Source organism: Myotis daubentonii, chromosome 2 (assembly GCF_963259705.1).
Source record: "Myotis daubentonii chromosome 2, mMyoDau2.1, whole genome shotgun sequence".
NCBI lineage: Eukaryota > Metazoa > Chordata > Mammalia > Chiroptera > Vespertilionidae > Myotis > Myotis daubentonii.
In genome coordinates this window covers 50,259,536-50,282,793 of record NC_081841.1, presented here as the reverse complement: position 1 = coordinate 50,282,793, position 23,258 = coordinate 50,259,536, and the positions used below count along the sequence as shown (strand labels likewise).

Here is a 23,258-nt window from a genome sequence, read left to right as displayed (position 1 = left end):
GAGCGTGGAGGGCAAGTATGACAACTGTAGGGGAAAGAGACAAGGGATTCCTGACCCATCCTTTGGACATCTGGATCCTGCAGACAGTTCTTGGTGGCTGGAATCTTCCCTCCTGCAGCTAACGGCCACTTCCTCCTCACCTGACCACCCACTCTCAGCAGGGTCCTCGGCTCTGCAGGTCAGAGATGTCCTTGCAAATGATTTTTCAGGCAACTGTTTTTTGTTTTTTAAATATATTTTTATTGATTTCAGAGAGGAAGGAAGAGGGAGAGAGAGATAGAAACATCCATGATTAGAGAGAATCATGGATCGGCTTCCTACTGCAAGTCCCCCATTGGGGATCGAGCCCACAACCCGGGCATGTGCTCTTGACTGGAACTGAACCTGGGACCTTTCAGTTCGCAGGCTGATGCTCTATCCACTGAGCCAAACTGGCTAGGCCAGGCAACTGTTTTTTAGGAACTCCACTAGGACGCACTTCCTATAGACTTTCTCAAGCATGTATAATGTCCTCATTCATTCAACAAATATCTATTGGGCACCTAATACTAGCCACTGTTCTAGATGTTAGGGATACAGATTTGATGAAGATATTTGTCCTTTTTAAGTGTTTTTATGGAACTCATATTTAATTGGGGAGAAACAAACAATAAACAAAAAAACAGTACAATACACAGTATGTCAGATGATAAAAGATGCCATGGAGGAACAGAAATTCCAAAAGAGGGGTAAGGTACCAGAATGTAGGGGTTACAATTAAAATAGGTCATGTCAGGCTTTAGTGAGGTGACATCTGAATAAACACTCGAGGTGAGGAAGCAAACCGTGGGGAAGAACATTCCAGGCAAAGAGAATGGCCTAAGGTGGGGGCATGCCTGCACATTCAAGGAATAGCGAGGTCTCAGTGTGGCTGCTTTGGGGTGAGAGAGTAGAAGAAGAGAAGGAATGATGCAGAAGTGACTGGGGGAAGATCACATAAGGCCTTAATGACCACTGTAAAGACTTCCTCCCTCCACTCCGAATGAACAGGAGCCATTTTTACTCTGAATGAAATGGGAACCATTGCAGAATTTTGAGCAGAGATGTGACATACTCCGACCTACACTTCAAAAGCATTGCTCTGGCTACAGTGATGAGAAGCTGGAAGAAGGAAGAAGGAGACAGTGGGGACCTATTACAATTCTCTCCCATTCAGGAGAGCTTAGTAAATAAGCTCAAATGCTACCTCCCCCTACCATGCAGCCTCTCCTAATCCCCCCGAAGGCTCAGATTCTCCTGGCTGCTCTCTTCATCCTTTGTTCATGCATTTCTTCTAGCACTGGTCAATCCTGACTTTGTTCTGGGATTACTGATGGGCCTGTCCTCAGCCCCACCAGACTTCACACTCTTTAAGAGCAGATGCCTAGTTATTTTCCAATTATTTGCCCAGCTGTAGCTGCCCCAATACAGAGGGCTGTGTACAAAGTAGAAACCCAGTCATACTTCCCCCTAAGGAATAAGTGATCCCATCCCTCCTTAGCTGATCTGATTTGCTCTTGCCTTTGAGGCTTCTTCTGGGCTGTGTTTCTGCCTGGAGAGCCACACCTCTTTGAGTTAAACACTTACCCACCACGACAGCCCTAACTCATTCTGTTAGCCACACTTCACAGTCCCTCAGTAGATCCAGGTTTACATGACACAGCTTGTCATTGGCCTACAGAGGCAGCCTGTCAGAGCTGGCAGGAAGCACATACAAAACACTGTTTGCCAAAGCTACTGGCCTCTCTGGAGGCTCCTGAGAGCAAATTAAATGAGTAATTATTACATACTTAAACATTTATTGAGCACCTACTGTGTTGCTGTGCTCTGTACTAGGCAATGAGGGTATAAAAGTTAATAAAACAAACTTCCAAGGAGCTTATTGCCAACACAGGATACAGAACCATATGCCAAGCATTGGAGTGGGAGAACTAGACATTAGTACTCTCAGGATTATCTATTACTCATTTAGCACTTTACTAAGTACTGGATGTATAAAGGTGACATTGAGATACAATCCCTTTCCACACTCCAGTGTGGAGATCGGTAGTGAATAGTGAGAAGCTGGCATATGTAAGACACAGTGCAGGGCCAGTGATGTCACAGAGGTGCAAAGTAAAATGGAGAACAGGGGAAGGAGATGTTCATGGCAGTGTGGGCCTGGTAAAACCTTCAGGGCTAAGTGGGATTTCAACAGCATGTTGAAGAACTACCACAGGTGTCAGGGAAAGAGGGGTCTGGGAATGAAAGGGCATAGAGCACTTCAAGCACAGACCATGTTTGTAGACTAGAAAGTGGTCACTGTGGCTGTAGTTCAATGGGTAAAAGCAAGGTGTTGTGGGAGCTAAACTGGGCTGGGATTGGGTTTGTGAAGCTTGAAGGCCAAGCTGAGGATTTTCCTCTGTAGGCAGTGGAGAGCCACTGATGATTTTCAAGGAAAGGAGTGGTAGTACCAGATCTGTGCTTTAGAGGCAGCTTTGGCAATGTGGAGATGCTAGGAGACCAATCAGGGGAGCAATAATGAAGATGTGTACTAAAGTAGTGTAAAGAGCCAGCTATGATGGGATTCATGCCCTTATTTGTTCACAGACATATCTATTATGTGCAAAACTTTGTGTTGATTGAAGGTAGGGATGTAGCAGATAACAAAAAATAAAAGTAAAACCCAGCTTATGTCCTCAAGGTGAGACACAGACCACTAAAATGCTACCACATTATTCCCTTGACTTCTGTGATAGTTGGCTTCCCTCCTATGTCCCCCAAGTACTGCTCTGGCTCCAGTAGGGGCTGGCTCATTATCTTCTGCCTGTGTACTCTAGGGGTTGCTCTAGTGCAGTGGTTCTCAACCTTCTGGCCTTTTAAATACAGTTCCTCATGTTGTGACCCAACCATAAATTATTTTCGTTGCTACTTCATAACTGTAATGTTGATACTGTTATGAATCGTAATGTAAATATCTGATATGCAGGATGGTCTTAGGCAACCCCTGTGAAAGGGTCGTTCAACCACCAAAGGGGTCGCGACCCACAGGTTAAGAACCGCTGCTCTAGTGCCTGGATTCTCTATTCCTGCCATAGACTATCCCAAGATGACTTCATCTCCCTTACTGCTTGGAACATCAGCTATATGGTGATTCCCTAATTCCAATCTCTCCCTCAAGTCATTGACTTGTATATCCAAACACCCAACTGACATCTCAACCTGTTGCCCACTGACACCTCCAACTCTATTCATCCAAATAAGACTCATCTTTCCGGAGAAACCAAGATGGCGGCATAGGTAAACACCAGAAATTGCTGCCTCACACAACCACTTCAAAAATACAACTAAAAGACAAAACGGACATCATCCAGAACCACAGGAAGGCTGGCTGAGTGGAAATTCTACAACTAGAAGGAAAGAGAAAAGCACACTGAGACTCAGAGGAGGTGCGGAAGTAAAGTGTAGAGGTACGGAGGCGCATGCGGAAAGGGCTGGCAACTGAGGACGCGGTTGTCTTTTTCAATCAGGAGGGAGTCTCAAGCTCCTGACTGCTCTGAACTCCAGTTCCAGGTGAGTCTCTGGGGACCCAGACTCATATGGGGAGAAACTGGACTATCTGGCATCGGGCAGAACTCGAGGGTGGCTTTCGCTCAGAGGTGCTTGCAGAGATTACCGGGACACTGAGACGCAGGGCCTCTTAGGGTAGGACTGGGTAGCAGCCATAGCTGCTTGCTCCGCCCTGTTGATCCCCTGAGACCCCGACCCACCCAAGCTGTGCACAGAGGCTTTTGCATATGAAAGGCCTGGCCCTTTGCAACCTGAAAATTACCTAACAAACTGCAACTGATTCAGAGAGACCCAAAACTTTCAAAAGAAGGTCCAAGGCCCCACAGCAGCTTGCATTGCTTCACAGCTGGGCCTCATCTGGGCACCTCCAAATCCCAACCAAAGAAGAGGAATCTCTCCATAGCTCCTGCTGGGTAGCCTCAGGAAGAGGCTAAATTAGCACCTCCTTAGAGATCCAAGAGCCAGTGTACCCAGTGGTCAGAGTGGGACCATCCAGATTACAACTCCTCAGATCCATAAGGGTCACACTCAGGGGGCAGACTCAGTGAGTGCCAAAGCCCCACTGAAGCAAGTCTTGCCCCAGAAGGGTGTCTCCAGCTCAGAAGTTCTCCCACTGCAGACACAGCTGATTCTCACAGCCAATTGGCCTGGAGGTCAATTCCTCCCAGTGATACCTACAACAATCAAGGCTTAATTACAACAAGACTGTGTACAAAGCCCACAAAGGGGTGCACCAAGAGTGTCCACCTCAGGTAATTGGGGAGGCTAAGCCACTGGGCCCTATAGGACACCTAACACAGAAAGCCACTCTATCAACACAGGGAAGCATAAAAATGTGGAGACAAAGAAACAGGTCACAAATGACAGAAATGGAGGAAAGCAAGCTACTGGATATAGAGTTCAAAACCATGGTTATAAGGTTTTTCAAGAATTTTCTAGAAACCACCGATAAATTTAGTGAGATCCTTGATAAATCTAGTGAGACCCTCGAGGATATGAAAAAGGACCAACTAGAAATTAAGCATACACTGGCTGAAATAAAGGATATTATGCAGAGTTCCAACAGCAGACTAGAGGATCGCAAGAATAAAGTCAAAGATTTGAAATACAAAGAAGCAAAAATCACCCAACCGGAAAAACAAAAAGAAAAAAGAATCCAAAAATATCAAGATAGTGTAAGGAGCCTCTGGGACAACTTCAAGTGTACCAACATCCCAATTATGGGGGTGCCAGAAGAAGAGAGAGAGCAAGATATTGAAAACCTATTTGAAGAAATAATGACAGAAAACTTCCCCTACCTGCTGAAAGAAATAGACTTACAACTCCAGGAAGTGCAGAGAACCCCAAACAAAAGGAATCCAAAGAGGACCACACCAAGACACATCATAATTAAAATGCCAAGAGCAAAAGACAAAGAGAGAATCTTAAAAGTAGCAAGAGAAAAACAATCAGTTACCTACAAGGGAGTACCCATACGATTGTCAGCTGATTTCTCAACAGAAACTATGCAGGCCAGAAGGGAGTGGCAAGAAATATTCAAAGTGATGAATGCCAAGAACCTACAACCTAGATTACTTTACCCAGCAAAGCAATCATTCAGAATTGAAGGTCAGATAAAGAGCTTCACAGATAAGGAAAAGCTAAAGGAGTTCATCACCACCAAACCAGTATTATATGAAATGCTGAAAGGTATCCTTTAAGAAGAGGAAGAAGAAGAAAAAGGTAAAGATACAAATTATGAACAACAAATACACATCCATCAACAAGTGAATCTAAAAATCAAGTGAATAAATAATCTGATGAACAGAATAAACCGGCGAATATAATAGAATCAGGGGCATAGAAAGGGAGTGGACTGACTATTCTCGGGGGGAAAGGGGTGTGGGGGGTGTGGGAAGAGACTGGACAAAAATTGTACACCTATGGATGAGAACAGTGGGTGGCGGGGGTAAGGGCAGAGAGTGGGGTGGGAATCGGGTGGAGGGGAGCTATGGGTGGAAAAAGAGGAACAACTGTAATAATCTGAACAATAAAGATTTAATTAAAAAAACAAAAACAGACTCATCTTTCCTTCTCACCCAAAACTGGCCTCTTCACTTGTGCTTCCTATCTCAATGCACTAAGCATCACTCTACTTCTACTGCCAAAGCTGGAAGCCAGGGTATCATTGGTGCCTCATTTCTTGCATCCCTACATCTAATCTATCACCAAGCCCTACCCAGTTTATATTTTATGTGTCTTCTCCTTGATGACTACCCTGACTGATCACCCTGCCTCTAGTTATACTCTTTCAATCTATCCTCCATATAGGCCAATGAGATCTTTCTAAAATCCTGATCTCATAATACACCCTACTTAAAACTCTTTAGTGATTTCTTCATGAGTTTAATCATGGCCTATAAAGATTTTTGTGACAGCTCTTTGGCCTGGCTGTGTGATACTCCATTGTATAGAGAGACTGTAACTTACTTAGCTAGTCTTCTAATAGATATTTGGTTGTAAACTTTTGCTTCTAAAGTCGATGACTTTGTGTATAGTTTATTATGCATGTGTACAAGTATATTGGATCAGAAATTATATGCATTTACAATTTTGACAGGCATTAATTGACAGTTCTATCAGTAATACCTAAGTGTCTATATCCCCCTCTTAGACAACCATGCAGGAGTCTATTGTCAAATATTTGCCAATCTATAGGTGAAAAATGGTATCTAAATGTAGTTTTAACTTTCTTGTGAGGTTGAATATTTAAGAGTCATTTGTCTTTTATGTTAACCATCCCATTTCCTTATTGGATTTTTGTTCGTTTTCATATTAATTTGAAGGGATTTTACATATATGAAGCAAATTAGTCCCTTTGTCTATTATATGAATTGCAAATATTTCCCCCAGTTTGCCATTTGTCTTTGCTTATGGTGTTTTTTGCTCTGCAGAAATTATAGATTTTTATGTTGACAGAACATCTTTTTTTAGGTTTTGGGAAATTTTAAGCTATCCTGAAAAATACTTTCCCCACTACAACATTATAAATTTGGTTTTACTCTTTTAAATTTATTTAAACACAATTGTTTTCATATGAATTTACATTAGTGTAAGGGCTAGAGACACCACTTTTTTTTTTTCAGGTGGCTACACAATTGTCTCAATATCACTGTATAACTCATCTTTTCCCTACTGGTAGAGAATGCCATCTTTATCATATACTAACATTTTAAATGTCTTGGGTCTATTTCTGGACTCTCTTATTCTCTTGACCATGGTGCCTATGCATGCTCCAGTGTCCCCTCAATTATACTACTTTAATTATTGTAGCTTTTAACAGTTTAATATCTGGTAGAGCTCTTCTCCTCATTAATCTTTTTTGTAGATGAATCAATTTTATATGATCTTATTTAAAATCTTTATTGTTGAAAGTATTACATACATCCCTCCCCCATTGACCTCTTCTAGTCCTCCCCATTCTCGTTAACCTTTTTCAAAATGTTCATGGCTATTCCTGATGTAAAAATTTCCATATGAACTTTATATTCAGGTTATGTAGTGTATTTTTATGATTGTGTTACATTTATAGATTTATGGAGAGCTGACATTTTTATGATAGCAAGTCTTTCTACGCCAAAATAGAGTATTCCCTTCCATTTATTGAAGCCTCCTTTTGTGTCCTATGATATATAGCATTTTAGTTTGGGGCATCTAGATCTAGCATATTTATTAAGATTATTCTTAGTTTACTTTGTTGTTGCTATTGTAAATTATAAATTTATTCCCCTATACTTTCTAATTGGCTGTTGTTCATTGGCTTTTTGTATATTAATTTGTGCCCACTAAAAAAAATAAAAATAAAAAATTTGTGCCCACTTTGCTAGAGTCTTGTATTAGTTTTTCAGTTGATGTCCTTGGATTTTTCAGGTAGGCTCTCATACCATAAATAATAACTTTACCTCTTTTCCAGTTTTCATATTTCATTCCTTTTTTGTAATTAGGCTAGTACTTCCAAAGCAATGTGGGGGGAAAAAAGTCACAGGGGCCATCTTTGTGGAATGCCTAACTTTAATGGGAATATTTTAGGTTTCCTCATTGTCATTCTGGCTTTTGGACTGAGATGTGTACATTTTTTTTTTAATCCTCACTTGAGGATATGTTTGTTTGTTTTTTTTATTGACTTGAGAGAGGGAGAAACATCAATGCAAGAGAAACATCAATCAGTTGCCTCCCATACGTGTCCCAACCAAGGATCAAACCTACAACCTAGGCATGTGCCCTGACCTGGAATTGAATCTGCAAGCTTTTGGTATATGAGATGATGCTCCAACCAACTGAGCCACCCAGCCATGGTGAGATGTGTACATTTTATCATGTTAATGAAGTTGGATATTTCATAAAGTCTGTCTGTGATTCTCTAACCTACGGATTGATATTTCAGAGGGTTTCAATGTATGTATGAGACTCTACCTTTGCAGATGGTTTCTCCTTTCTTAGAGAAAAAAAAAAAAGTGTACAGATATTGAGTATTACGTTGACTTAAAATGCATTGTGAACCCCAAGATAACTCTGTACTGGTCAACAGTTTTATTAAATTTGACTTCCTATAGTTGAGCCAACAGCAGATAGATCCTGTGTCCTCTGACTGGTTCCCAGAAGGTAGGAGGGGAATTGGCCCTGCTCTAGTAAACTGGAGTGGGGAAAAACCTAGATTCAAAGTCTGGGTCCTTGACTCTGACCACCTGGCAGGAGATGTTGAGATCCAAGCCCTAAGATCAGTACCAACAGTTAATAGTTTTTGAAAACTTGCTTTATACTACCCACTAGTCAAAGTAGTGATTTACTCCTCAGAACCATCTATCAAGTGAGTACTATTATTTCTCCACAGCTGATGAAACTGAGGCAAAGAACGGTAACTTACTCAAGGTCACAATCTGGTAGGTGATATTGCTGAGGTTGAAAAGCAGCCAGTTTGACTCCAGAACCTGTCTTCTTCTTCTTTTTTTAATAATTTTTTTTTTTATTGATTTCAGAGAGGAAGGGAGAGGGAGAGATAGAAACATCAATGATGAGAATCACTGATTGGCTGCCTCCCACATGCCCCATACTGGGGATTGAGCTGGCAACTCGGGCATGTGCCCTGACTGGGAATCGAACTGGTCCCTATGACCTCTTGGTTCCTGGGTCAATGCTTAACCACTGAGCTACACTGGCTGGGACAGAGCATGTCTTCTTAACCACAATGTTCTAATCCTCCAGGAGGAGCCTGGCGTCCTGAGCAGATGCACAAAAATCCTGAAAAAACCGTGAATGGGACCTCCATTGTAAGCCACATCTATCTCAGGCAAACAGTGCTAGACGATGAAAGACTACTTACTCTGGAACCAGCGATGGTTAGGTGGAGGCTGGATGACTGGTGCCATTGCTAGCTTTTTTTTTTTTTTTTTTTAATCCACACTCTTCTGTTTGTTCCTTTGCTGGTTCTTCCTCAACCTTACCTTAAACATTAGAGTGCCTCAGGCATTAGTCTTGGACCTTTCTTATTCTCTATCTACACTTTCTCCCTAGACCAGGGCTGGGCAAACTTTTTGACTCGAGGGCCACAATGGGTTCTTAAACTGGACCGGAGGGCCGGAACAAAAGCATGGATGGAGTGTTTGTGTGAACTAATATAAATTCAAAGTAAACATCATTACATAAAAGGGTACGGTCTTTTTTTTTTTTTAGTTTTATTCATTTCAAACGGGCCGGATCCGGTCCGTGGGCCGTAGTTTGCCCACAGCTGCCCTAGACAATGGCATCCAGATCTTCATGATAATGATTCCCTAAAATGTATCTCCAGTTCAGGCCTCTTCCATGACAGGGCTAGGGTACATCTCTCTACTCAACACCTCCACCAACACCTCACAGGCATCTCACACTTAACATATCTAAACAGAATTCTTGGTTCCTGCCCCCATACAAATATGCTCCTGCCACAGACTTCTTTTCAGTAGGTTTATTTAACACTAGAGGCCCAGCGCCGTGCACTGGTGGGTCCCTTGGCCTGGCCTGCCGGGATCGGCCGAAACTGGTTCTCTGACATCCCCCGAGGGATTCCAGTGACGCACCCTGGGCACCCTGGAAGGAGGGAAGCCGCGACGGTTTCCCAGCCGAGAGTGGTAATGAGGAAATTGCTGCCTCCACTGGAAATTGATATTAAGCAGATATTAGGCCAGACGTTGGGGCTGCAGCCAGTAGGTCCTGCAAGTGTCATCATTTAGCCAATTGAGACAAAAAGTTTCTGTAAGGGCCAGACCCATGACCTCTGCAACAGGCTAGAGGCCCCGTGGGGAGCCAGACCCGAAGTGGGGAGCCAATGGGCTAGAGGCCTGGTGTACAAATTTGTGCACCGGTAGGGTCCCTTGGCCTGGCCTGTGGGCCAAAACAGGATCTCCAACATCCCCTCAGGGGTCCAGGATTTCAAGAGGGCAGTTCTCGGGTGCTGCACCAGAACTGGGCTCCCTCCTCTCTGGTTCCGGGTATGCCATCCAAGAACAGCAGCTGCCAAGTCACCGCAGCCCAGCAGCTCCTGCATTGAGCATCTGCCCCTGCTGGTCAGTGCATGTCATAGCTACTGGCCGGATGGGCGGCTGGTCGCTTAGGCCAGTGGTCGGCAAACCGCGCTCGGGAGCCACATGCGGCTCTTTGGCCCAAGTGCAGAAGTCGGTATTTTGTGGAAGAGCCACACTCAAGGGGCCAAAGAGCCACACATGGCTCGCGAGCCGCAGTTTGCCGACCACTGGCTTAGGCTTTTATATATATAGATACTTATTCAACAAATATTTAAAGCCATGGCGGAGTAGCTCAATTGGTTAGAGCATTGTCTCAATACGTAAAAGTTGTGGGTTTGATCTTCAGTCAGGGCAAATACAAGAAGCAACCAATGTCCCTGAGTGGTTTTGCTCAGTGGTTAGAGTGTCAGCCCTCAGACCAACGGGTCACAGGTTCGATTTCTGGTCAAGGGCATGTACCTGAGTTGCAGGTTTGATCCCTGGCCCAGATCTGGAAGTATTTGGGAGACAACCAATGAATGTGTCTCTCTCACATAGATGATTCTCTCTCTCTGCTCCCTCACTTCCACTCTCTCTAAAAATTGAATGGAAAAAATATCCTCAGGTGAGAATTAAAAACAAAACAGCAACAAGAAAAGCAACCAATGAATGCATAAATAAGTAGAACAACAAATAGATATTTCTCTCTCCCTTCCTTGCTCTCAAATAAATAAAATTTAAAAAACAACATTTATTAAGCCCCTACTATAGCACTGAACAAAAGAGACAAAAATCTCTGCCCTCATAGAGCTTATATTCTATTGCCAACGGACATACAATAAGAGAAAAAAATAAGTAAAATACATCATACATTAGAGGGCTAAGGAGAAAAACAAAGCATGGAAAGGGTAAACAGTGCAGGGGATACAGACTAAAAGTTTAAAAAGGGCAAGTGAGAGGAGCAGAAGATGAGGTCAGTGAGGGAAAAGGGATTAGACCATGCATTTTTATTCCAAGGAAGATGGAGAATTTTTTCTTTTTAAAATGTTTTTATTGATTTTAGAGAGAGGTGGGGAGAGAAACATTGATTGGCTGCCTCTTGCATGTCTCCTATGGGGGATCAAGCCCACAACCTGGACATGTGCCCTGACTTGGAATCGAACTGGTGACCTCTCGGTGCACAGACAACACTCAACCAACTACCTACACCGGCCAAGGCAGAAGATGGAGGATTTTGAAGAGGCTTGACATGAGTGGATTTACATTTTAATAGGAACAGCCTAACTGCTGTGAAGAAATTGAAAGAGTGGCAGTAAAGATGAAAGCTGGAAGACTTAGTTATGGAGCTCTTGCAATAGTCCAGGTGAGAGATGATGGATCTAGGAGACTTGGATCAGGATATGAGAAGTTGGTGCAATAGGACCAGTTTCTGAACATATTCTAAAGGGAAGGTGCTAGCATCACTGTTTCTCAGGCCAAAAATCTCGGTCTCTTTCTTTTATTTTCTTTTTAAGTCTTTAGTGTTGAAAGTATTACATATGTCCCCCCTTTGCCCCCATTGACCTCTTCTAACCTTCCCTGCCCCCAACCCCAGGCCTTCACCACCTATTGTCTGTGTGCATGGATTATGCATATATGCATACAAGTTCTTTGGTTGATCTATTCCTACCCACTCTCCCTCCCCCTAGGTCTCATCCTTGATTCTTCTCTTTCCCTCATATCCCATACCTAATCCATAGGCAAGTCTTTGTGGTTCTGCCTCCAAAATATATACTGAAGTCACTATTTCTGTCCATCTTCACTGCGACCACAACCCAGCTAAACCATCTGGGTTTACCTCTCACCTGGATTGCTGCAAAAGCCTCTTATCTCACCTCTGTGCTTCCTCTTTTGACTCCTCCAATCCAATCCCCACAAGCAGCCAGAGGGCTCATTTTAAAAATTAAGTATCACAGGATGGATGCCTTTGCTTGCAATCCTTTAAGAGCTTTCCAGTGCATTAAGCATAAAGGCCAAAGTTCACTCCATGAACTACAAGGGCTAATGTGACCTTCTCCTGATGACCTCTTGGTTCTCTTCTCCTTCACTCTTTTTCTTTATCATCCTGCTCTAGCCACGCTGGACTCTTTCCTGTTCCTCAAATTCACCAAACTCTTTTCTGCTTGGAGCTATGCTTGCCCCTCTGACCAGGTCATCTTATCCCAGCTCTTTGCATTACTAGTTCCTTATCAACTATCAAATCACAGCTCAGTTGTCACCTGCTTAGAGACCTCCCTGATAACTCTCATCGAATATAGATACTATATCTAGATGGTCCATCAGACCTTATATCAGGAAACACAACCTTCCAGGGGAGATTAAATAGGTTAATATTCATTAAGCATAATCACAGGACAGTAAATGAAGTGGGCACTTTTGAAGCAGGGGGCTATCATACACTGCCGGGGCTAGAAGGGCCAGCCCTCCATCTGATACTTAATTCCCCGGCAATGTCCAGGTGAGTGAGCTACTACTCTTTTGTGCACTCCAAGGAAACATAAAACTAAGAGAAATCCTCTTTTAGAGGACAGTTTTTCTGGTTTCCCGGGGCAGCCCTTACACCTCCCAACTTTTCCTACAGGCTTGTTCTCTCATCCCAAGATTCCCTGCAGGCACTCCCCTCTGAAGGTGCTTCCATTGGCCTTCTCTCCTACCTCCGGGGACCCACAATGCCTCTAGCAGTCCAGGTGGCATTGGGCTGAAGACCAACTGAGCACCGCTCCTCCTCTCGGCGCCTCTCCCAGCGGCCCATCCGTTCCACAGCATAGACATCAACCTCCCTGCCCCTTTGGGACGCCACCTCTCTGGCGAGCGCCTCAACGTCACGTGACTAGCACAGGGCCTGACAGAATAGGGTCTGACACAGAATAGTTTCTCGAAAACCTATGGTCGAACCAACCAGTGCATACTGGTCCTGGGAAACTATCAAAGACTCCTATTCTTCGAGCGAATTCGGTAACCTAGTCCGCGCGCGGCCTCCGCCTACCCCACTGTCCGGCCGCCCCTCCCAGCGTCGCCCCACCTCGCCCCGCCCGGTCTCGCCCCTCAGCCTATCCTGCCCCAAGTCTCGCATCTCCCTTTAATCGCTCCCCTCAGCCGGGTAACCTCTCGGGTGCCTATAATCCCTGATGTTTCCCTATTGGGAAAGCCTTTGATTTCACCTGTTCAAAACTGTAACCTCCGCAGCCATGGCCACGCCCCCTTCACGCCAGTGCTCCGGGAGAACCGGAAGGGATTGTCAAGTTCCTGGTTCGTAGACCCGGAAGTGGATGTACCTCACGGAAACTGGCTTTGGCCCTGCGGCTGCTGCCGTCGCGGCGGAGAAATTGTTGGAGCTGGCAGCCTAGGAATGGTGAGACCTCGCGGTTCTCTTCTGAGGGTTGTGAGCGGAGTTGGGGGGGCGTCAAATAGAATTTCACAGAGTGCCTCCAGGGACGACCCCCCCTTCTGCCCCCGGTTTAGGGCCCCGCCCCGGTAGCGCCCCGGTAATCTGCGCATGCGTGGGCCGGGCCAGCGTCTGGTCCGAGACGTTACGCATGCGTAAAGGTGGCTTACTGAAGGTGGGGTGAGAATTGGCCCGGTGTTAGCCCCCCGCTTCCCCGCCACTAGTCCGTGGGGCTCAAACCGAGGACGCGAGAGCATCGGGGTTCTCTCGGTGTTGCTTTTGAGTTTCACCACCACTGCTATCCCGAGCTCCTGAAACTGACCTGGACCAACCCCCACCTTGCTGTGCACTCGAGGGAGAATGAACCGAGGGAGGGAAGGGGGCGCAGACCCTGCCTCAGTCGGGCGTGGGATCGGGGCCCTTCGCCCTCTCCCCAGGTGGCAGGATTCCCAGCCGTGTTCCGTGGGGCGAGCTCACCTGGGGGCGGGGCCGGAAGAACAGCCTGGGCAGGAGGAGCGGGACCCGCAGGCGGCGCGCCCCCTCGAGTTCCCAGCACCCGAGTTCGGCCGCGTTGAAGAGCCTCTCCGCCCCCCGGGTGGCGGTTGATATTCGGGCAGTTTCCAAACTGTATTTTTCAGTTTCCCCGAGATACCACCCACCAAATCTTCAGCTAGATATGCAAATGGGGGGAGAAAAGAGGTGGACTGGTTGGAATTCTATCCTTTTCCCTTCTTTGGCCCAGGAGGGAAAGGGGTGGTGCCGTGGAGCTGAGTGGCCAGCTGTTGTTTTCTGCTAGTTTATATCAAGGCCATTAACCTAGGGGCTGTGAGTAGAATTAGTGGGGTCCGTGAACCCCCTAAATAGTATGTGTTTGTACATTTTTCTGGAATCCATAGCTTTTATCATGTTCTCAAAGATGTCAGTGGCTTCCAAAAGGCTACTGATTTATCAGGGTCATATTGGCGAAATAGAGACTTTTGTCTTTCTTCTCCTTGTGTCTTCCCTAGCTTATGGGACCTGGGGGACCTGTTGCAGTATAAGGCGGTGAGGCTGGCCAGTTGGAATCCTGAGCCTCATGGAGCCTCATTTCTCCTTTGCAGAATCTCCTCTCAGCCTCTAAGCTCACCTGGTCAGAATCCTTGGATGAGCCTGTGGGACCCTTCCTCCTAGCCCTGTGGTTTGGAACCGGTGGCTTTGGGACTGTAAGAGGATGGACAAAGGTAGTATGAGGCCGGGCCAGCTCCCCAAATGTTTGGGCACCAAGCATCTGCTGAGTCCACCCTGTGCCTGGCACATGTGTCTTTCCGCCCTGGCTGGGCATTGCCACCTACCCCGGGGCCAGCACCACTCACATACCTCTCGGCAGAGGCCACAATTGACCAACTTGCTCTTGAGCTGCTGCTCTTTGGCATGGCTGCATTTTGATGGCAGAGGGAACAATTATGCCCAGAGCCCGGTGTGTCGTCACCACCAGTCTGACCTGAGCACCACGTGCTACACAACATGACACGTGGCAGCGGGAAAACTGCCCAGCGTGGAAGGTCTGGGCCAGGTCTGAGCCCAGATGGGATCTGGATGGCCAAGGAATTCCCACCTTAAAACCTCAAGTGTCAAGGAAGCAGGGGAGGGCTGAGAGGGCTGGCAGAGGAAGGGGAGGGCTGAGAAGACCTATGAGCAGAGGCTCAGGGCTCTGCTAGGAACTTAGGAGGTCTGAGTTCACCACTTCTCTTTTTCTAGATTCTCAGGGGCTACTAGATTCATCCCTGATGGCATCAGGCACTGCCAGCCGCTCAGAGGATGAAGAGTCACTGGCAGGGCAGAAGCGAGCCTCCTCACAGGCCTTGGGCACCATCCCTAAACGGAGAAGCTCCTCCAGGTAGTAAGGATTCGGATGGCCAGGGACTGACCAGGGGCATTAGGCACTGCACGCCTTCATCCCTGTTGGGAATGACTACCTGAAACCCTTAGAGGCCCAATTGGCAGAACCTCGTGCTTTTCCTGTCCCTACTAAATCCCTGACAGAGGGCAAGGGAGGGAGATCTCAGGTCTTTGGCATGAAGTCTTTGTGGTACAGCACTCGTTTGCCTCAGAGGGGTGGGGCACAGCTGTGTCATGCCCCATCCACTGAGCTGGAGCAGTCAGCACCCTGCTGGGAACCTGCTCTGTTCTGGAGGCATGATGTAAGTGGTTGTTGGGGAGGGGGCAGGATTACTCACTGGGTAGGATTCTCCACAGGTTTATCAAGAGGAAGAAGTTTGATGATGAGCTGGTGGAGAGCAGCCTGGCCAAGTCCTCTACGCGGGCGAAGGGGGCCAGTGGGGTGGAACCAGGGCGCTGTTCTGGAAGTGAACCCTCCTCTAGTGAGAAGAAGAAGGTGAGGAATGGGAAGACGTGGCAAGGAGGTGGGAGGGTAAAGGTGGGGTCCAGGGCCACAGTTTGTCAGCTGGCAAGGGTTTCCCCATAACCTGTCCGTGGCAAGAGTTCTTCAGAGGATGCTGAGAGGACCAGACTACCTCAGATGCCTCCCTCCTGGGAACCTATCTCTTCCTACTCCCTCTTTCTTATTCTACATCTCCCCCCCCCCCCCCCCCTTCAATGCATCCTGTATCACATTCTGTGTGGGAGGCATGGAGCATGCATCTATTCTGGGAGCAGACAGCCTGTTCCCAGCATTGCTGGGTGTAAAAATAATCCCCAGGTGGCATTGCTCTGGCCCCAGACACTGTATTAGTAAGAGTGTTTTCCTGGTATCCTCTCTACCCACCCTCCACTCTAGGGTTGGGGGTGCCACCAGCAAAGAGAAGACCCCATATGGTCAAGGACTATGTAGAAGTGCTCTGGTAGGAACGGGTGTTAGAAAACTAGCTCCCTGCCTATGCTGCTTATTGCTGAGTGGGGCTGGGGCTGTCACTTGAAGACCAGCTGCCCTGATGCTGGCTTTTTTTTTTTTTTTTTTTAAATATATTTTATTGATTTTTTACAGAGAGGAAGGGAGAGAGATAGAGAGTTAGAAACATTGATGAGAGAGAAACATCGATCAGCTGCCTCCTGCACATCTCCCACTGGGGACATGCCCGCAACCCAGGCACATGCCCTTGACCGGAATCGAACCTGGGACCCTTCAGTCCGCAGGCCGACGCTCTATCCACTGAGCCAAACCGGCCTTGGCCTGATGCTGGCTTTGAGCTCACTGTGTTCTTGTCCTCTGCCCAGGTGTCCAAGGCCCCCAGCACTCCTGTGCCGCCCAGCCCAGCCCCCACTCCTGGAATCACCAAGCGAGTAAAAAAGAGCAAACAGCCACTTCAGGTGACCAAGGATCTGGGCCGCTGGAAGCCTGCTGATGACCTCCTGCTCATCAACGCTGTGTTGCAGGTAGTGCTTCCCACCAGTTTTCCTGGCACTCTTTCTCCCCCAGCCTCCAGTTGTCCCCCAACTAGCCCAGTAGTGCCCTATGGGTGGCAAGGGAAGGGTTTCTTTCCAGCGGTAAGGCTGAAGCAAACCCCTCTGGGGCCTTGCAGACCAATGACCTGACATCAGTCCACCTGGGTGTGAAGTTCAGCTGCCGCTTCACCCTTCGGGAAGTCCAGGAGCGCTGGTACGCCCTGCTCTACGATCCTGTCATCTCCAAGTGAGTGGGGCTGGCTCCAGCAGGGGAGAAGGAATGGGGATACCAGAATTTGGCCCCTGGAACAAGAGAATTGTATAAGGGCCCAAAGAGGGGGTCCGGGAGGCAGGGCTCCTGGGCCCTTGCATCCTCAGGCTTTAGAGGGAAGCTTCTTCCTGCTGCCAACCCTGCTAGTTCTGGCTTGATAGCAGGAACAAGGGGATCTAGAAGTCAAGGAAATAGACTAGGAGAAAACACCCACATGAATGAGGGGAGCCCTGGTTCCACCACTGTGTGCATTGTGGTTTGAGGCAAGTCACCTCCCAACCTTTTCACACAGATCACCCACAATTCCTTCTAATTTTAGCACCCCGAGTTCCAAATCAACCTGTGCACACATGCACCACACACTCTTCCTCCTCAGTTACTTCATTTAATGTCATCCAAATTTGTTTGGATGCTTAACACCTGTCTTCTACTCCATAGCCGCTGGCACTGCTTAAGCTTTAGCCATGGTCCTGATATACCAGGAAACAGGCAGGGCTCAGTGTGAGAAAGAGGAAGTGCTGGGCAGTGGCTAACGGGTGGCAGCTTTGGCCAAGGACAAAGGTCTTGGTTAGAGAGCCTCAGCTGGATTTAGGATCTTCTTCGGGACTGGCCCCAAGCGGGCTGTGTCTTTGAATCTCTTCACTGGGTTCAACACAGGGACTTGGTTTCCTGAGTTGCCTGTTCATACTTTGGACAAACCCATGAGACCATGCTAAGCCTTGGGCTCTTCCTACTGAGGGCCTGGCCTCTCGTCCTGCATCTCAAAGACCTGCAGGCTTTGGGGGAAATAGGAACTTTAGATTGCTCAACACCCTCCCTTCAACACTGTCCTGACCTGTCTCCTCCCTGCCTAGGCTGGCCTGCCAGGCCATGAGGCAGCTGCACCCAGAGGCCATTGCCGCCATCCAGAGCAAGGCCCTGTTCAGCAAGGCTGAGGAACAGCTGCTCAGCAAAGTGGGATCGGTAAGGATGAGGGCTAATAAGGTTGATGAAGGGGCTGGGCAGGGTGGGAACTGGACTAAATAGAACAGCGGTCATCAACCTTTCGGACCTCATGGACCACCAGTGGTCCGCAGACCACCAGTTGGTGACCGCTGAACTAGAAAACTGATGTGGGGAGACCCCACTGCCTGGAGACATGCTTGTGCAGATCCACACACCCTAGTTCTCAAGAAGAGGCGATCCCGGCTCTCTGGACAGCCATAGCTTCTGGCTCCTGGTGGGAATGGCTTGGGGGTGGGCAAGGGTGTGGTGGAAAGGCAGGAGTGAGAAAACCTAGGTGCCTAGAGAGAGCATGCTTCTTGCCCTTCAGACCAGCCAGCCCACCTTGGAGACCTTCCAGGACCTGCTGCACAGACACCCTGATGCCTTCTACCTGGCCCGTACTGCCAAGGCTCTGCAGGCCCACTGGCAGCTCATGAAGCAGTATTACTTGCTGGAGGACCAGACAGGTAACTGGCCCCATGAACTGGCAGAGTGGGTTTGTGTGTGTGAGTATTCTGAGCACAGTTGCCTTCACGTGCCCTGTAGTTCCTCAGTGGCTCCCAGTGTCTGGTTCACCTCTCTTTGCAGCAATAGCCACTTCCTTCTAGAGGGAGGGACAGTAGCTAGAACAGTCTTCAGCTTCATGGCAAGGGTAATTTCAGCCAAAATTGCTTGGAATCTGGGCAAAATGTCTAGATGGCAGTTGTCTATCATTTCTGGTTTTGTTTGTTTGCGTTTTGGCATTTTATAATTACACTAGAGGCCCGGTGCATGAAATTCATGCACTTGGGGGGTCCCTCAGCCTTGCCTGTGCCCTCTTACAGTCCGGGAGCCCTCAAGGGATGTCCAACTAACGACTAACGGAGCTTAAACCCACTCCATGGGGAGCGGGCCTAAGCTGGCAGTCAGACATCCTTAGCGCTGCCACGGAGGTGGGAGAGGCTCCCACCACTGCCACTGCACTTGGCAGCCGTGAGCCCAGCTTCTGGCTGAGCAGTGCTCCCCCTGTAGTAGGCGAACTGACCACCGGGGGCAGCTCCGGCATTGAGTGTCTGCCCCCTGGTGTTCGGTGCGCATCATAGTGACCGGTCATTCTGCTGTTGGGCCAAAACTGGCTCGACTGGTCGACTGCCCCTTGGTGGTCAGTGCTCATCATAGCAAGTGGTTGAGCGGCCTTAGCATATCATTAGCGTATTACGCTTTGATTGGTTGACCAGCCAACCAGATGACAGGATACTTAGCATATTGGGCTTTTATTATATAGGATAAATAATACGTTAATATAATCTTCATGAATAAGATTCAGGTATGAGCAAAATGTGAACATCCCCCTCACTCTCACCCTTCCCCACTTCCCATCCAAGAGATGATGCCCTTCCCTCTCTTCGCTTTTCACTCACTGCCTCTCCTCCCACCAACAGTCAGTGCTGCCAGGCTGCCTTGGGGCCATTCAGAACCCCCACTGGGACTTCACATGGGGTCCTTTTGTCCTTCTTCCCCAAGGGCCAGAATGCTCCCTGCTCCATCTCTTCCCTCAGCAGTAAAACTCTCACTCCTAGTGACAGATCAGGAAAGCAGTCTGATTAAAGTGCAGGAAACGCTTCAGTTGGGTTTGAGATTCAGCGTCAGACTTGCATAATGCAGCACACGCAGCTCTTCCTAAACGTTACTGCCCGTTGCCTGCTACATTGTTGTTCACATTGTTGTGAAAAGGAAACTCTGGCCATGCCCTTCACTTTGCCATCTGGGCCTGCAGCTCTGGCTACTTACAGACGTTCCTACAAGAGGATCCTAGGGATCTCTGAATTTAGTGCCCAGCAGGCAGCCCACTTGATTCCTGCAGCATCCAAATCTGCTTCCTCCGGCCCAAATATCACTGAATTCCCAGAGAGAATGGAGACTGGATAAAGTTATTTTTGCGATTATAACTAGCTCCTTTGTTACTATTTTGAAAATTATTTGTGTAAACTTACTTGCTAACTTAAAGGTTTAATTTTTCTCTCCAAGAGTTCTTATGTGGGTATTTGATTTCTCTTTGCTGTTTAGAGCTAGGAGTCCTTAGCAACAGGGAATGTACACTGCTTAGTTGTTAAGTCAATTGAATATTCGGTTGGTGGAATTTCAGGCAGCTGTGGTGGGGGAGGGACTTGGTGGCAGTGACCACCCCAACCCATCTCCCCACACAGTCTGACCTAAGGAGGCCGGTGTGGTGGTGGAGGGAACGTTTGGCAGGGAGTGAGGACACCCAGTGTTGTCAAACCCCTCAACCGATAGTTTCACAGCCACGAGCTAGTGGGAGCGGCTGCTGGACAGACGCAATTGTGGGAAGAGCCAGCCTTAAGGCAGCAGTTCTCAGATTTTGGAGGCCCGGGTCCCTTTCACATTTTTGACTAGAAAAAAAACTGAGAAACTTTCATGAAACAATATTTATCCTGAACATATCTAATGGGCTCTGATATTATCCTCTTTCCATCTCATTTTTGGAAAAAATGAAACTAATTTCACGACTCATTAACACGGTATGACTCACAGTTTGAAAAACACTGGTTAGGGTCGGGTAACTCCTGCTAGCACATCCTTTCTAAATGGGCTAGTGCCTCAGCCCCTCGCTGAGGGCGGCAGAAAATGTTCAGGAGCATGTGATGCTTTGGTTTTTTGGTTTGGAAAAGCAGAGCTTGAATCTTGGTTCTGTCCTAAACTAGAGTCTCATAGATGAACCTTCCCTCCTGTGTCCATTTCCTCATCTGTAAAATGGAACTAAGAGCAGTGCCTTCTCTACTTAGTTCAAGGCTGTGTGAGAGCCCTTCACACACCAAAAAGCCCACACGAAAGGTCAAAGTTAATTCCCTTCCCTTTGCAGAAGCCCCTCTGCCCTCCATTAACCCCAGGCAGGCTTTGTGCCAGATTAGCAAGCAGCCTAATCTGACATGCACTCCTTACCTGTGTTGGATTAACTTTTGTTCATTTCAGCAGGAAGTTGACCCCACAGGCTCAGTCTTTACAGTGTGTCCCCTCAGCTCAGTGGTCTGCTCAGCAGCTGGAGGCTGAGTAGTAGCTTCGGTGCTGACCCTCCCTCCGTCCTTTGTTCAGTGCAGCCGCTGCCCAAGGGGGACCAGGTGCTGAACTTCTCCGATGCAGAGGACCTGATCGATGACAGTAAGCTCAAGTGAGTGGCTGGGCCCACAGGCAGGGTGTTCCCCTGGGGCAGAGTGCTCAGGTACGTGGCCCTACCGCTCCTGCTGCAGAGAACAGAGCTCAGCCCAGGTGCAGCCTCAAGCTCCAGTTGTCGCGATTGGCACCCGGTCTCTCTGCTCAACCCTCACACTCCCACAGCACCTTACACCTCCAGGCTCCCCAGGAGAAGGCTAGGCCGAGACCAGAGAAGCAGCCTCCTGGGCCGCTGGGCTAACTGGCTGAGGGAGGTCCTAATGGGCCGAGGAGTACCTGATGGGGATGCAGGTGAGCTGGAAGTGGAACCTCATTCATTCTTCTCTTCTCACCTCCCAGGGACATGCGAGATGAGGTTCTGGAACATGGTGAGTGTGCTCTGGTGGGGACAGTAAGGGGATGGAAGCTCCTGCCTGAACACAGCGGACTGGGTGCTAGTGACTTTGGTGTGTCCCTCCTTACCACCCCAACTCACCCCAGAGCTGACAGTGGCTGACCGGCGCCAGAAGCGAGAGATTCGTCAGCTGGAACAGGAATTGCATAAGTGGCAGGTGCTCGTAGATAGCATCACAGGTGAGGAGGCCAGGGGACCAGGATTGCCTGGCTAGGTGCATCTTCCTTTCCCTCAGTAGACCCTGCCCTGTAGCCCTAAAGGGTGGGCTCTCCCCCACACGAGCTGCTCCTCCCCAGGCATGAGCTCTCCGGACTTTGACAACCAGACGCTGGCAGTGCTACGGGGCCGCATGGTGCGGTACCTGATGCGCTCCAGAGAGGTAAGGCAGGCCCCGCTCCATCCCATTCTCGTTCCCCCCTCCTGTTTCCCTTCTCCATCAGTCTTCCCCTCATGTCCTTTCTGTGCCTGGTCCCTCATTTCTCATCTTTCCCTGGCCTGTGTGGACCCATCCCCCAATCCTCAGCTGCTAGCCCTCACCTGCTTCATTTCCCCAGATCACCCTGGGGAGGGCAACCAAGGATAACCAGATTGACGTGGACCTGTCTCTGGAGGGTCCAGCTTGGAAGATCTCCCGGAAGCAAGGTACCAACAGGAAGCAGTGAGGATGTCTCTCCTGGTTTCTCACTGCCCTCTGCAGCCTTGGGGCTTGGTCTCTGTGGAAACTCTCATGGATGAGCTGGCATTTCAAGATCTCTAATTTGGGAGTCCTGGGTGCCTTCTAGCCCACCCCCAAGAATCAGAGAGGGTACATGGGGGCTTTGGGCTCTTTCCTGGTCTTCCCCACCACACCATCCTCTTTTCCTTCTCTGTTCCATAGGTGTCATCAAACTGAAAAACAACGGTGATTTCTTCATTGCCAATGAAGGCCGGCGGCCCATCTATATCGATGGACGGCCGGTGCTGTGTGGCTCCAAATGGCGCCTCAGCAATAACTCCGTGGTGGAGGTGAGTTGGGAAGGAGGTGGAGAGGCCACACTGAGACCTGCCTGGGGTGTGGTGAGCCAGTATGTGGGCCCACCTGTCCTCAGCCCCCCTTCTCTCCTGCCTATAGATTGCCAGCCTGCGATTCGTCTTCCTCATCAACCAGGACCTCATTGCCCTTATCCGGGCTGAGGCTGCCAAGATCACCCCACAGTGAGGCATGGTGGCAGGACCCATGGGCTTTCTGGCCTCAGTTTTGCCTGCCATTCAAGCTCCCTACCTAGAGCTGGGAACTCGGGCTCCTGGAAAAACCAGTGGGTAGCGAGAGACCCAACTGACAGCCCACTGATCTGAGCCTTTGCCGGGGTGGGGCAGGGGAGAGAGGGTACAGGGCTGGCCCTCAGGAACCCCTAGGGGCTGGGACTCTGCAGCTCCCTTAGAGCCAGAGCCCCTCCCCTTCTCTCAGCAGACCACCTCCCCTCTCCCCGGACTCCTAATCCCTGTGTCTCCAGCTGATTAGCTTCAGACTTTTACTGTATTTTCTTTTGTAAGTAAAAAGCACTGAGTTCCAAA

General features: G+C 48.4%; 1 protein-coding gene across 2 annotated transcripts; it reads left to right on the top strand.

Moving 5' to 3' along the window:
• Positions 1–13,338: 13,338 nt before the first annotated feature.
• Positions 13,339–23,258, top strand: MCRS1 (microspherule protein 1). Of its 2 annotated transcripts, none has more exons than XM_059682786.1 (15): positions 13,339–13,473; positions 14,607–14,726; positions 15,244–15,382; positions 15,742–15,880; positions 16,720–16,878; positions 17,025–17,134; positions 18,013–18,121; positions 18,471–18,609; positions 21,233–21,308; positions 21,650–21,678; positions 21,791–21,883; positions 22,001–22,083; positions 22,259–22,346; positions 22,582–22,709; positions 22,816–23,258. In XM_059682786.1, the coding sequence occupies exons 2-15, from the start codon at positions 14,717–14,719 to the stop codon at positions 22,900–22,902; spliced, it is 1,389 nt and encodes a 462-aa protein (XP_059538769.1). In that variant the 5' UTR covers positions 13,339–13,473; positions 14,607–14,716; the 3' UTR covers positions 22,903–23,258. The 2 variants fall into 2 exon arrangements, with proteins under 2 accessions (XP_059538769.1, XP_059538770.1); XM_059682787.1 differs by lacking the exon at positions 13,339–13,473 and adding an exon at positions 13,657–13,681.

What these genes read in the sequence shown, in the direction of transcription:
- MCRS1 (XM_059682786.1), top strand. An exon ending in AAACGGAGAAGCTCCTCCAG is followed by an intron (nt 15,383 to 15,741) that starts GTAGTAAGGATT and finishes GATTCTCCACAG; the next exon opens with GTTTATCAAGAGGAAGAAGT. An exon ending in GCTCGTAGATAGCATCACAG is followed by an intron (nt 21,884 to 22,000) that starts GTGAGGAGGCCA and finishes GCTCCTCCCCAG; the next exon opens with GCATGAGCTCTCCGGACTTT.